Source organism: Diospyros lotus, chromosome 14 (assembly GCF_014633365.1).
Source record: "Diospyros lotus cultivar Yz01 chromosome 14, ASM1463336v1, whole genome shotgun sequence".
Classification (NCBI taxonomy): Eukaryota; Viridiplantae; Streptophyta; class Magnoliopsida; order Ericales; family Ebenaceae; genus Diospyros; species Diospyros lotus.
This window is the reverse complement of record NC_068351.1, coordinates 6,272,855-6,285,547: the sequence shown is the minus strand read 5'-3', so window position 1 is coordinate 6,285,547 and position 12,693 is coordinate 6,272,855. Positions and strand designations below refer to the sequence as shown.

The 12,693-nt window shown below is 35.1% G+C and overlaps 1 protein-coding gene across 1 annotated transcript; it reads right to left on the bottom strand.

Moving 5' to 3' along the window:
* Positions 1 to 2,726: 2,726 nt before the first annotated feature.
* Positions 2,727 to 11,756, bottom strand: LOC127791090 (fra a 1-associated protein). Its single transcript, XM_052320861.1, has 2 exons — positions 11,472 to 11,756; positions 2,727 to 3,378 (listed from the first exon to the last, which is right to left on the bottom strand). Exons 1-2 carry the CDS (start codon positions 11,681 to 11,683, stop codon positions 3,003 to 3,005), a joined length of 588 nt encoding a protein of 195 aa, XP_052176821.1. The 5' UTR covers positions 11,684 to 11,756; the 3' UTR covers positions 2,727 to 3,002.
* Positions 11,757 to 12,693: the final 937 nt, after the last annotated feature.

The following is a 12,693-nucleotide window of genomic DNA, read 5'->3' as shown; positions in this document are numbered from 1 at the left end:
CGATAACACATCAAATATATATATATATATATCCATATACGGATATTCATTTGGAAGCGTCCGGAGATGCACTAGCAAGGTGGCGCTGGCAAGGTTTGGTTGTATCGGAGAGATTAGAGGCTGCCGGCCGGTTCCAGCTGCGGCCAGAAAATTATGTTTATTTATACCATGGAATGGATGCATCCTTCAAGTTCAAGTGGCGTTTACTAATCAAATAGTTGATAGCTTTTCTTTTTTTTCTTTTTTTTTAATGTATTTGTAAAGAGTTCTTGTACTTCTTAATTAAGATATAAATTGAAAAAAAATAAAATATAAAAAATATTTTAAATAATTTTTTTATTATATTTATTAAATCTATCTAAAAAAAATTACTTCACTTCTTATTTTAAATTTTTCTCATAAATTTATTTATTTTTCTTCAAATAAATTAGCTTGAAGGTTATAGATAAATTATTTTAATATTATCTTATTTTACTCATTTTAACAAACGCTGATAAATAAGTCATATGTCTATATCATTTTTTTTTTGTTGAAATTTTTATTTTGACAGTGAATTATATATTAATATCATATAATACAATACATAAATATCATTAAAAGTGTCCTAACATTGTCTGAATTAACATTTTCATATAGGTATTACCCTTTCACAGCTAATGAATTTAGTGATCATTTACTCATGCCAAAAAATTACCGATCAATTAATTGAATGTTGCTTAAGATGATTTTTTTTTTTTTTTTTTGCTATTAAAGAAACCCTTTAAATGTATATTACATTCACTAAACACATATAATAACTCATAAATCACACACATAAAATAGAAGGCAAAAATTTTTGTTTAAAAAATTATTTTCTAATCTGAAAGTTAGATACATTCAAAAGGAGGGGTTTAATTAATTTGGTTTAAGAATTTATTTCAGAATTTCCAATTCAAAGAGGCAACAAAAAAATTATTTTTAACCAATTATATTTGATTGGCTTCATTATAAAAGTGTGAGCAAAAGATCTACAAAAATAGATTGTTAGTACAAGTATTAATCAAAATCAGAAAACAAAAATACATAAGGTATAAAAAAATTTCTGGCAATCATGATAGAGACGTTCAAGGTTTAGATCTGAGCAATCGAATCACCACTTAAGCAATCCTGAGAATAGATTCGTCAAATCTCAACAAAGTCCAACCTCAAAACTCCCAAACGCCCATTTCTCTCTCGATCGAATCTAACCCCTTCTTAGAGAGAACTGAAATGCTCTACATGAAATGATGTCCACGAAAAAAACATTAAGTATCACAAAGATAATAGGTCGAAGAAGTCAAACCAAGAGTGCTTCTTCACACACCAAAAAAAGGAAATCGAGAATTGATTTATATAGGCAAAGCACGAAGCTTCCATCGAATAGGCCAAAGCAACAAAGGAGATGCGATAGCACAACAACCAAGAAGAGACGATGCCCACAACGATAGAGAAAAGCGAAGGTGCCAGCTGAGAGCAAGCAGACTTGGGGGAGGAGAAATGGCGTCGACTTGAGGGATAGAGAAAGAGTATGGGAGTCTCCAAAAACTAAACATATATATATATATATATATGTGGACAGATAGGGCAAAGAAAGATGGGATAGGCTTTTCATTTCTTGAGCAAATGGATTTAAGCCCATTTGTCTTCCAAATAAATGATTAATTGACTTATGACCTGATTTTTATTTTGCACTATTAATAAGTGGTGATATGAACTTAGATTATACTTTAATCACGAGTTGAGATCTATGAAAATTAAAGTCACCCAAAAAATCGTCGCCACCTTGAACTTTATCTGGAAAACAAACCTAACAAAAAGAATAACAATGTGAAAGGTATTTACAAAATTTTTATTACCATCATAGAAAAAAGCAAATAAATTACAAAAATATAAAAACCACAACCAAAAGAGTAGCTGCAAGAAAAAAGGCGAAAGTCTTCCTACTTTTTTTAGTATGTAAGAAATTATTAAAAAAAAAAATACTTACACTAGAAATATGAAAAAACTCACAAACCTCGTATTTATTATGAAAGATAGTTTAGAAATCACAAACTTTATGAAATATAAATCATATCTTCCTGAAGCAACCTTGAAAACGAAGTCTTCCCAACTTTTGCGTCTATGTACAAACTGATCATTTTCTCATGTCAGTAGTCTTTATTTGACTGATTGATTCCATAGCCGTGGCGCAAGATTCAACACCCCGTTAAACGCAAATCCACAAACTTAAACGCAAATCCACTAACGTACCAAGTGGCCAAACCAAAGTTTACCTTCCACTATTGCAAAGCAAGATTCAAACAGCCCGTCAAAAACGAGTATATCTTGATTATTATTACCATTACCAAGTGTTGCAGTAGTGGACAAGATCTAATCTACTCTTCCAAATCGTAAGTGGGAAAACAAAGGCCCCATCCATTCCATCCATCTCCAGTTTCGATTTGACAAAAAGTAATTTTTCCACACGGACCAAGAATAGAAGGTGCTGCTAGTCAACATGGAATGTTTCGCCCAATCCTTGCGGAGCAATATTAATTGGTCTCCCTGTAAGCAGAGAAACGTTGGCCAAACATCAACTCCACACTTCCCTTCCAACGTACCCATTACCACAATCCTAGGCTATAGTGATATCTTCCCTACTCAGGAGATAAAAATGTATGATTACATGACGGACACAACGTGTATGTGCATTCTCGATAATTTACTCATTGCTACAAGGAGTGATATGCTTGTGGACCTCACGTTTCAACATAAAAGTAGCATCTATTTCAATATCCAACAATACAAAACTCAGTAATGATGATTAATTATTTTGGGGATAGCATGGCATGCATAAACTATTTCCAGCAGGTGATATGCTCAAAAGTTCTGAAACTATGAAAAACCATACGGTACTTCTGCACTTAATATCTAGCCAAGGAGAAGATAAGGCATGCTCTTTATAACCACCTTAGCTGGCATGCCACCACCTTAGGAGGCTTGCATCAAACATCTCTAGCCAACCCAGAAAAATCAAGGTTTCCAGATTCGGGATCAATGGATTTCGGAGAGGCTTCTTCAGGTGGCTGGCCCTCAACTGGCACGCCTCGTCTTCTGGATGGTGAGGATGAAGAATGCCCATCATACAGGTTTGGGGGCCCAAATACATTGAAGAATCCATTCTTCATGTCCTCTGCTGCTTCAAAGAAACGACTGAGGCCACCAAAGAAGTTGCGTTCAATGGATTCAATATCACTGCGAAGACCAGGAAAGTTGAACGGTCCAAGCTCAGATGACTCCAAAGGGAAAGAACTTTCCTTCATCTGGTGCGAGACATCCTCTTCCGTGTATTCTTTGTTGGACTGAACCACCTCCGAGGGCCTAAATGACAACAAAAAAAAAAATGTGTAGAGGTCAACTTAGCATTGGTGGTAAATTCCAAAAGCAAACACTGTAAACCAAAAATTGCTAGAATGTCAGAAGAGAACGCCTAGATGACAGACCATATTCCAAGTAGCATACCATCCCATCCTAACTTAGGATAGAAATTTAACCGGCCCTATTGGCGCCCCACCCCAATTGGGGTATGGTCAACACTTCTTAATCAAGTTCAAACCGGGGATCAAGAATTCCCCAAATCAGTTTAATTGGGGAAAGGGTAAATCAAAACCTAGCTGATGGACCATATTCCAAGTGGTACACATATTTAACCTGGCCATTGAGCCCTCAGCCCACCCTCATTGATTGAGTTTGAGCTAGGAATTAGGAATTACCCAACTCAGTTTAATCAGGGGCAGGACTGGGATGGTATTTATAATTATATCCTCCGCCCTACCCAGCCTATTATATTATTTACATTAATATATGTATATACGCAACCCCCATCCTGAGTACCCGTACCTCACTCCCCATTTTTGGCTCATTAACCAACCCAAAGAATAGAACCCAACCCACTTACATCTCATTCTCAAAGCATGTTGTAAGAATGTCTTGACCCCTCAACACAGATTTTAGGTCCTTGATGTCCATACAGAAAAATGAGAAAAAATTATACAAAACAAAATCCAAGCTATTTTCAAGAAAAAGTTTGTGATAAAAGAGACTGGATTATAGAAGGAAAGGCTAGCCAAATGTGGATTAAAGTGGCTACTATAAAAATGTTTCTAGGAGAGTAAGGGAAAAGTCCCAAACCAAAAAAGTCTTAGTGATGGAATGAAGAGGTACATGAAAAAGTTAAAACTGAGGAAGCTTGCTACAAGACTTTACACACATGCTATAGTCAAAAGATTGTGGAAATTTATACCAACAATTTAACACAAAAGGAGAAAGAGATACATATAAACTAGCTCAGGCAATAGAAATATTTAGATTGAGCCAAGTGAAATGCATAAAAGACAAAAACCAAAAATACTAGTAAATAAAGAAACTATTAAGGAGAGATTGAAGGAACATTTCTTGAAGTCATTCAATGAACAGAAAAAAGTGTAGGGTTGGCACATCTTAGTAACTTTGGAGAGGATAAGAATTTCACATTTTGTTGAGACACCTAATGGAAAGATACAGAGATAAACAATAGAATTTACATACTATGTTTATAGATTCAAAAAAAACTTATGTTTAAAGAAGTCTTATGGAGGGTCTTAGAGAAAAAATAAGTCTAAATTGCTAATATGCAAGTTACTAATGACATGTATCATGGAGTATAAACACGAGTCAAAACATATGGACAAGATACTAAAGCTTTTCTAATTACAATTGGATTACTTCAAAAATTGACATTAAGCCTTTATTTCTTTGCCTCAATAATGAATGAACTTGCTAAACATATCCAAGCAGAGGTGTCTTAGCATATACTATTTGCAAATGGCATTGTATTGGTGGATAAAACAAAAGAAGTAAATATTAAGTTCAAGATAGGCAGGAATACTTTAGAATATAAAAGCTTTAAGTTGAGTATATTGAAAGTCGAACAAGGTAGTCAAGGGCAAAAGGCGCCTTAAGGGCACTATGATGTTCATATCGCCTGAGGGCTAGGTGCCAAAAAAGTGCTCACTCAAGCAATGTGAGGCGCTAAATTAATAATAAATATATTTAATATAAAAAATACAATCAAATAATGCAAATAATAGAAAACATCTAAAGCATTCCTAAATACAAATTCTTTTAATATTTTTCAAGCAAAGACATAAAATGTAGCATTAGATAGATGAGGTTGAGTTTGCTTTTCTTTGATTGATTTCTCATTTTTCCTCTTCCTATTAGATTATTTGGGCATTTGTGTGCCTTCTTTGATTTTCAGAGATAAAATCTTCTATTTTCATCGTTTTTCTTTTTTTTTGTTCCTTGGTTACAACCTGAGCAAGCGCCAGAGGGCCTCAACGGCTTTGATGAGTGTCATGACCCCAAGGATAGAATAATAAATATAATAGTAATTATAGTTTAATTGCAGTTATTATTTACAGTTAAGAGCAGTTATTTGTAGTGGAGCAATGGAGAAGTAGTTGAGGAACAGTAAAGAAATAAAGGCAAGGGTTGTTCAAGAGCATGTAAGTTTTGGGCCAATTACTCATTCAAGAGCTAAAGAATTTCAAAAGGAACTTCAGTTATTTATTAGGAAGACTCCAGCCTATTTGGAAGAGTTAGAATTCAAAGTGAAGGAGTTAAAGCCCAAATTAATCACATTACTTGTTTGTTTGGAAGCCCAAGACCAGAATGTAACCTAGGCACTCCATGATCAAGCCCAAGCAATCAGCCCATCTGCCAGGCCTAAGTCTCATAACTGATGTCATGGATGATGTCACCCTTCATTTGTCCTTTATGTTTAAGAGTGTTTTATCTTTATGTAACATTGTGTTTTTATCATCATAACTTCATTTGTCAAAAGTGGCATAATGATATTTTTCTTTAAGCTTTTGGTTTGTCTTTTATCATCATTAGCCCCATTTTGTCAGAAGAGGCAATTATGATTTCCTTTGTCAAAAGTGGCATAATGATGTTTTACTTTATGCTTTTGGTTTGTCTTTTATCATCATTAAGCCCTCTTTTGTCAAAAAAGGAAATGATATTGTCTGTCTTTAATTATTAGGTTTGTTTTTAAGACTAGTATTTATAGGTGTGATCTTGTAATGTTTTGGCATAAACCATTTTATGAAGAGAGTGCAAGAACATTTTTATCCTAATTCTTATCTAAGCAATTCATTTGTTTAGTGGCGAATTTACTTAATTCTTATCACTCTTCCTTCTTCTATCTTAGAGTGTGGCGAATCAAAACTAGTATTTTCTTGTTTGTGGCGAACTTTCTTATCAAACAAGGGGTGCTAGTATTTCTTTTTTATTTTGGGCACATCATAAAATCTGTTGGTTAGTTTTATATATAAAGCCATAACCCACAATGTTGGTTTATAAATGAATTGTCAAGAAGTTATTGAAGTCTCTCATTTCTCCCTCTTGTTCTCTTTGTTTCTCCCTACTTTCTGTCAGCGTCTCTCTCATTTTTATCTAATTCTCCTTCATCTCTCTCGGTTTTCCCTCTTATTCAGTTTGGTCCCCCTCGTTTCTCTCTATTTCTCCTACTCTATCAATTATATTTTCAAGGAAAACATTAGTTAGGACTAGGGTCCTGACTTTTGGTATCAGAGCAACAGTTTATCGGCCTCAGATTTAGCCATTGTCAGATTTTCTCCATGGCTAAAGGCTGCTAGACACTCGAAACTTCTATGGATAGATTTGAAAGGAAACTGGACAAACTCATGATTATGATGGCCAAATGGTATCAAGTTAGTCTTCCAACTGAATTACTTTCTAAAGAATATCCTAATTCAATTATTCAACAAAACAGACCAATTCCTATGATAGTTGGAGATCCACTCCTGCTAGGAAATGGCGTGATCCATAGAACTCTGCAAGTCAACTTACTAGAGGACTTTCTATCAAAGGACAAGGATGAACAAAGTCTGGAAGACAATGAGTTTCCCTTGAAAGAAGATGAACAATCTGAATTGGCATCCGATGAACCGTATGCTCTTGGCATCTACTCTAGGCTAGACAGAAGTTAGATTTCAACCATTGTAGAACCTGCGAAACATTCTCACCTCTTCCTATGCAAGATGAATGCCAAAAAAGGAATGGCAATTGCCAAAAAAATCAATGTGACACCATTAGAGGAGAAATCAGTTGAAGATGGACCTATGGTGTACGATACCAAGCTGCAAGCAAAGGATGCGTTTAAGGAAAAAGCTCAAGAGGAGAAAAGAAGGATGCAAAAGGAACAATTAAAGCGGATTGAACAGAAAAATCATGGTGTTGCCGAAGAAGATGGATCAAATAGTGAAAACACGGATTGGATGAAGAATATTAGTCAACCTATTGAGATTTTTTAGGGATAAGAAATCTTTTAAGGGAGGGAGTGTAATAACCCCAAGGATATAATAGTAAATATAATAGTAATTGTAGTTTAATTGCAGTTATTATTTACAATTAGGAGTAGTTATGAAGTACTGAAGTAGTGGTAACCGGTTGGTAAAATTTGTTGGTTAGCTTTATATACAAAGCCACAACCCACGGTGCTAATTTATGAATGAATTGTCAAGAAGTTAATGAAGTTTCTCATTTCCCCTTATTGTTCTCTGTGTTTCTCCCTACTTTCTGTCAACTTCTCCTTCATTTATGTCTAATTCTCCCTATTATTCTATCTATTTCACCCTCAATTCTTCCTATTTCTCCCTTAATTCCAATTCTATCTTAAAAAAAAACATTAGTTAAGACTAGGGTCCTGACAATGAGGCATTTTCCTAGGTAGCGCCTAAGTAAAGGACCCTCACCTGGCAATATGCAAGGCACCTTGCATCGCTCGAGTGCCTAGGCAAGCACCTCTCTCGCCTTAGATTACATTGGGTCGAATATATGGAATATAAGTTTAGTAATGTGTGGATGATGTTATGGTGAAACTTGAATATCAAGTCATTCCAAGGAAAGATTCAAATCTCTTGGATCAATCATTCAAAATGATAGAGAGAACAATGAGGATGTTAATGTATAATTAATGTAACATGTTTAAAATGAAAAAATATGCACAAAGTTTTATGGGATCATAAGATTCTGTTGAAGCCAAAAGAAAATTATATAATTTGTTGTATATCACAAAATGTTATACACTAATGCATCATGTGCAAAATATGAGCATAATGAAGATGAGGATGTTATGATTGACATGCGGCCATGCAAGAAAAGATAAAATTATAAATGAGGTTATTCATATGGTTAGAGTGACTCTTATTGAAAATAAGAAGTGAGACATGAGAAAATTTGGTGAGAGGCTCTTAACAATGATATGAGTCATTAGGGCCTAGCAAAAGATTCATTTAGCTTACCCCAACCAGTGGGATTAAGGGTTATTATGTTGTTCTTGTTGTAAATTGAGAAAGAATTTGTTTATTATTGTTGTAATCTAGAAGCAAATTTTGTTCATTATTATTGAAAGAATTTACATGATAAATTGGTTTGTTTATTATTGATTGAGGACCAAGGTGAATTTAGGGATCCCTGTTCCCCATTGGGGACGGATATCCCACTAGGGCATGAGACAGAATATGGCCTATTGAACTTAGGAATGGGGCGAGAAAAAACCCACCTCACCCCACCCCTCCTGTTACTATTCCTAAATTCCTAAGTGTTAGTTGATAAAGTTAATAAATTACAACATTATACAAGACCCAGTGTGGCTTAAAATCATATGGAAAGAAGTAGATTAATGAACAAGTCAATACAGATACAAATTCTCTTTATCAATCCTTAATTATCCTGTACAAGCATCAAAAAACTGTTCATACACTGCCTATATACATAAATAACTTTACTAACATTTTTCTTTAATGGAAAACCACCTTAAGAGGAAGAAAAAAAAGGTACCTGTTTGGTTAAAAATATAGGTTCATGATGGAGAGGTCACTTGTTTAGTCAAAAAAAATATATGGATGGGTTCCAATTAAATCAAACCCTCTACTACACCCCTTTTACCATATCCATAACCATAACATGTTCTTACCCAAACCATGCACTCATAACTTGAGCATGAGGGCCACCATTAGCAAATGCAAACAATCACTCACATATTCCAATAAGTCCTAATAAAAATCTAAAAAATAAAAATTGTTTCCAAACTAGGATAGAATCAATTTAAAAAAAAAAAAGATAATAATTAAGTTCGTTGATGGCCAGCCATAATTGGCTTTGCTTTTGTATTTATATATACTAAATTATTTCCCTAAAACATGTAAACAGTGGATCTGTGGAAGAACCATGGCCAAGCAAATGAATCATTCAGATAATTGGTGCATTTCAAAACATTGACCTCTGTAGTCACAGCTAAGCATCCCTAAAACCTGACAAGCCTATAAATTTTGATGCTGTTAAGGGTGTTCTTGATTTTGTAATTTCTCAACAGAGAAAAGTTCCTGTCTACCAGCTAGCAAAATAATCTATGCCATCCTTACCCACTATGAGTCAATTACCTGTGGTCTGGATTTGCAAGACTGGTTTAGATGAAATATCAGAATTTTTGTTAGGAGTGGTAGTTTTGATTAAGTAAATAATATGTTCATATAACTACTCCTATAAGGAATTAATTGAAGACAAATATAATGAGGAAACTTCCTCCAACAATCATCATTTCAATTCACTCAATAATGAAACATCAAAATATAGAAAATTAATTTGCATCTGTCCAATGTGGTTAATAAATTTTCACGTCCCTGCTATACTCTTGACAGCCTCAACCAATGACTTCAACAAGATTTATTTCCCAGAAAAAGCTTATTGAATTGGAAAACAAATAATTAAGAAAGATCAGTGTATAAGAACACATGGAAAGAAATTTCTAAAATATGATTTACCTTTGAGCATGGCATGTGTATAAGAACTATATGGAGCCTCAGCCACCAGAAGAAATGCATTTCCAAATAAGATTAAGTAGAGCCAACATGATATTTGACAAGGGGAAGTTAAAACAGTGGTTAACAAGGTATGACAAAATGTGCATTGTTTATCAACATTTAGGTTTGAAAGTCAAGACATCTAGTGTACGGTAAGTTCCAACTCTGAAGTTCAGAACTAGCCCTACCAATAAGTGGCACTATATTCACTAACCTCATCCTCTACCTTTTATATTTCTATATCAGAGCTATGCCCAATAACAGGCACCCTACATCAATCCACTTTCTTCAGTTGGTAAATTATTCAATGTATTATAAAATAGAATTAAAGAATTTTTCCCACTGATGAGCCACGTGATTTTGATATTAACTCATTTCTTAATTAAGATGACAACTTTGCACATTTCTAGCTACAACTATGCTATGTTCTAATCTTTTTCCAGCACAAGGCTCTCTCAATAGAACCCAATAATAATGTCCCATCTCTTTATCACCTTGGTATCCCAGTAAACTACTTCCCCTCAACTGCCACTACATGTCATCTAAAGAGTGACTTCAGTACATGAGACCCCTGTTTTTGTGAGGGTTGGGCAAGGGTCATTTTTTTATTGCAACTTTCCCCTTGCTTTTTTTCTTCTTCTTTTTTTTTGGCAAAGGGGTTGTTTCCACAACTTGAACCCATGATTTTTTGGTCACAAAGGAAAAACCTTACTGTTGCTACCAAGGCTCCCCCTATGCTTCTACATGCCGTCTGGGAAAAAAAAAATCCTTACAAGCATGCCCCTTCTGAATGAGCTTAAGGTCCAGACCCATCTTTCAAATTGCAAAGATGCGTCTTAAAGATCTTTCAATTTAATTTTGTTTATTTATTAGGTTCAGTCGTTATTCTTCTTTCCTAAAGATGGTGACAACTCTTAGCCAATAAGACGCGGGCATAAGTGAAAGGCAATGTGCAGTCACAGTAAGTCTCTGTCTCTGTCTCTTTCATCTAACTATGTTTGTGCAATAAATCTGTCTCCAAATTCTACAAGAAAACAAAATCCAGAAAGGGAGAAATACAGATCCTGGTAACATGCCTGATTCATATCCCATTCTTCAAGAGGGAGTTAACTTTGATCTATTAACACCTTTTATAAAAATATTCGGCCAGTCCAAGCATATAGTGGTTCCAACTTCAATTTCTTTAATTGTTAAAGGTAATAGCTCATGATCACAGGTATTCTAATAGAAACACAGTTCCATTTCCTCAGTATAATTTACTCATATATGTAGCTATCACCATACACGTAAAGTTGTAAACCATTCCACTTCTTCCGTTACTTCTCCAATCTCCAGTCTCAGCAACTAAACGGTGCATAAAGAAAATTAAGATTACAAAGAGGAAAGAAAAAAAGTTCGAAACACCCTTAGCCACATCAATAGAAAATTAAACGGAGAGAAAACCAAGAATCCGAATCCGACACTTCTTGCCATTTTACGATACCTCCACAACAACCAAACAGATTCCTTCAGAGACAGAGAGAGGGGGGAGAGTGAATAATTTACCTTCCAACACAGTCTCTGAGAATCTGCTCGGTCTTCTCGCACTTCCTGACGAATTTCCCGGGCTCAACCTCCTCGGTTCTGCAGAAGGATTTTACGATCTTTCTGGTGGAGCACCGGTCGGCCTCTGATCTGCTAGGGTTCGAATTCTTGAATTCGGCGACATCGTATGACGCTGTCTCGTCCTCGGCTTCGTCCTTCCACACCCAACCCATTGCACAAACCCTCTCTTGGCTTCTCACTCAATCCAGAGAAATCACGAGAAGAATCTCATGGCCGCTATTTATAGCCCTCAGGTGGCACGGTAATCGGGGCTTGCTGGATTAGATTATACTCACGCTGACAAATAATTCTCACAAAATTAGTTACAAATTTATAATAGTTTAATATAAATTTATAAATTATTTTATGTAAAATTGAAAATAAATTTACTTAATATTATAAATTTAAATAAAATTATATCAATTTATGTAAATTACATCAACTTATAAAAATCGTGTCTTCTCAAATTTGTTCGTACATATAATATTTTTCATTAGATTTTAATACTTGGATTTTTGTTAAACTATTACTTTATTTTTATATTTTTATTCTTAATATGATTTAATTTATTAACAAAACCAACAAAAAATGAGTTATTTTCTAACACAAATTTAGTATGCCAAATATAATAAATTAAAATCATTTGAGGTGACACCTCCCCTTCCTGCCACTGTTGGCGCTTGTGCCAAGAGCCACCGGTGCCAATAAAGAGACGATGGCATTACCACCATCGCTCCCCCACCCATCTCCTCTGAGTTGTTGCTTTCCAATAGATTGGGAACTTACCATTGCATCATATTAAGAATAGGTGAAGGGTATAGGTGACCCCTCTCCTCAATTTTATTTACTTTTTCCTCTCAGTTCTCGTTGTTAATTGCAAGGCAGAATGGATTGTTTTGATGGGCGTACTAGTTCAGGACTTGCATCGCTGTTTTTCAAATTATTGAAGCTCCTTCCATTACAGGAATCGATCGAGCACCTTTTGGACCAGGAATCGATCGAGCATGGCCTAACCGACAGCGGACTAACCAACAACTACCAACTCTATTTCGGCATTTTTTATGTCAAATAAGGAAAAAGAGGCCCGCCGTCGTGGCCATCCATGTCATTGCAACAAAGAGGAGAAGCTTGCAGTTTCAATTCGCCTGCTGCTCAAGAGGGAGGCTTCCCAAGTTGTTGTATG

Coding starts and splice junctions, on each gene's coding strand:
- LOC127791090 (XM_052320861.1), bottom strand. CDS start 11,683: ATGGGTTGGGTGTGGAAGGACGAAGCCGAGGACGAGACAGCGTCATAC. Junction 3,379..11,471: donor CTCAGAGACTGTGTTGGAAG/GTAAATTATTCA, acceptor GTTGTCATTTAG/GCCCTCGGAGGTGGTTCAGT.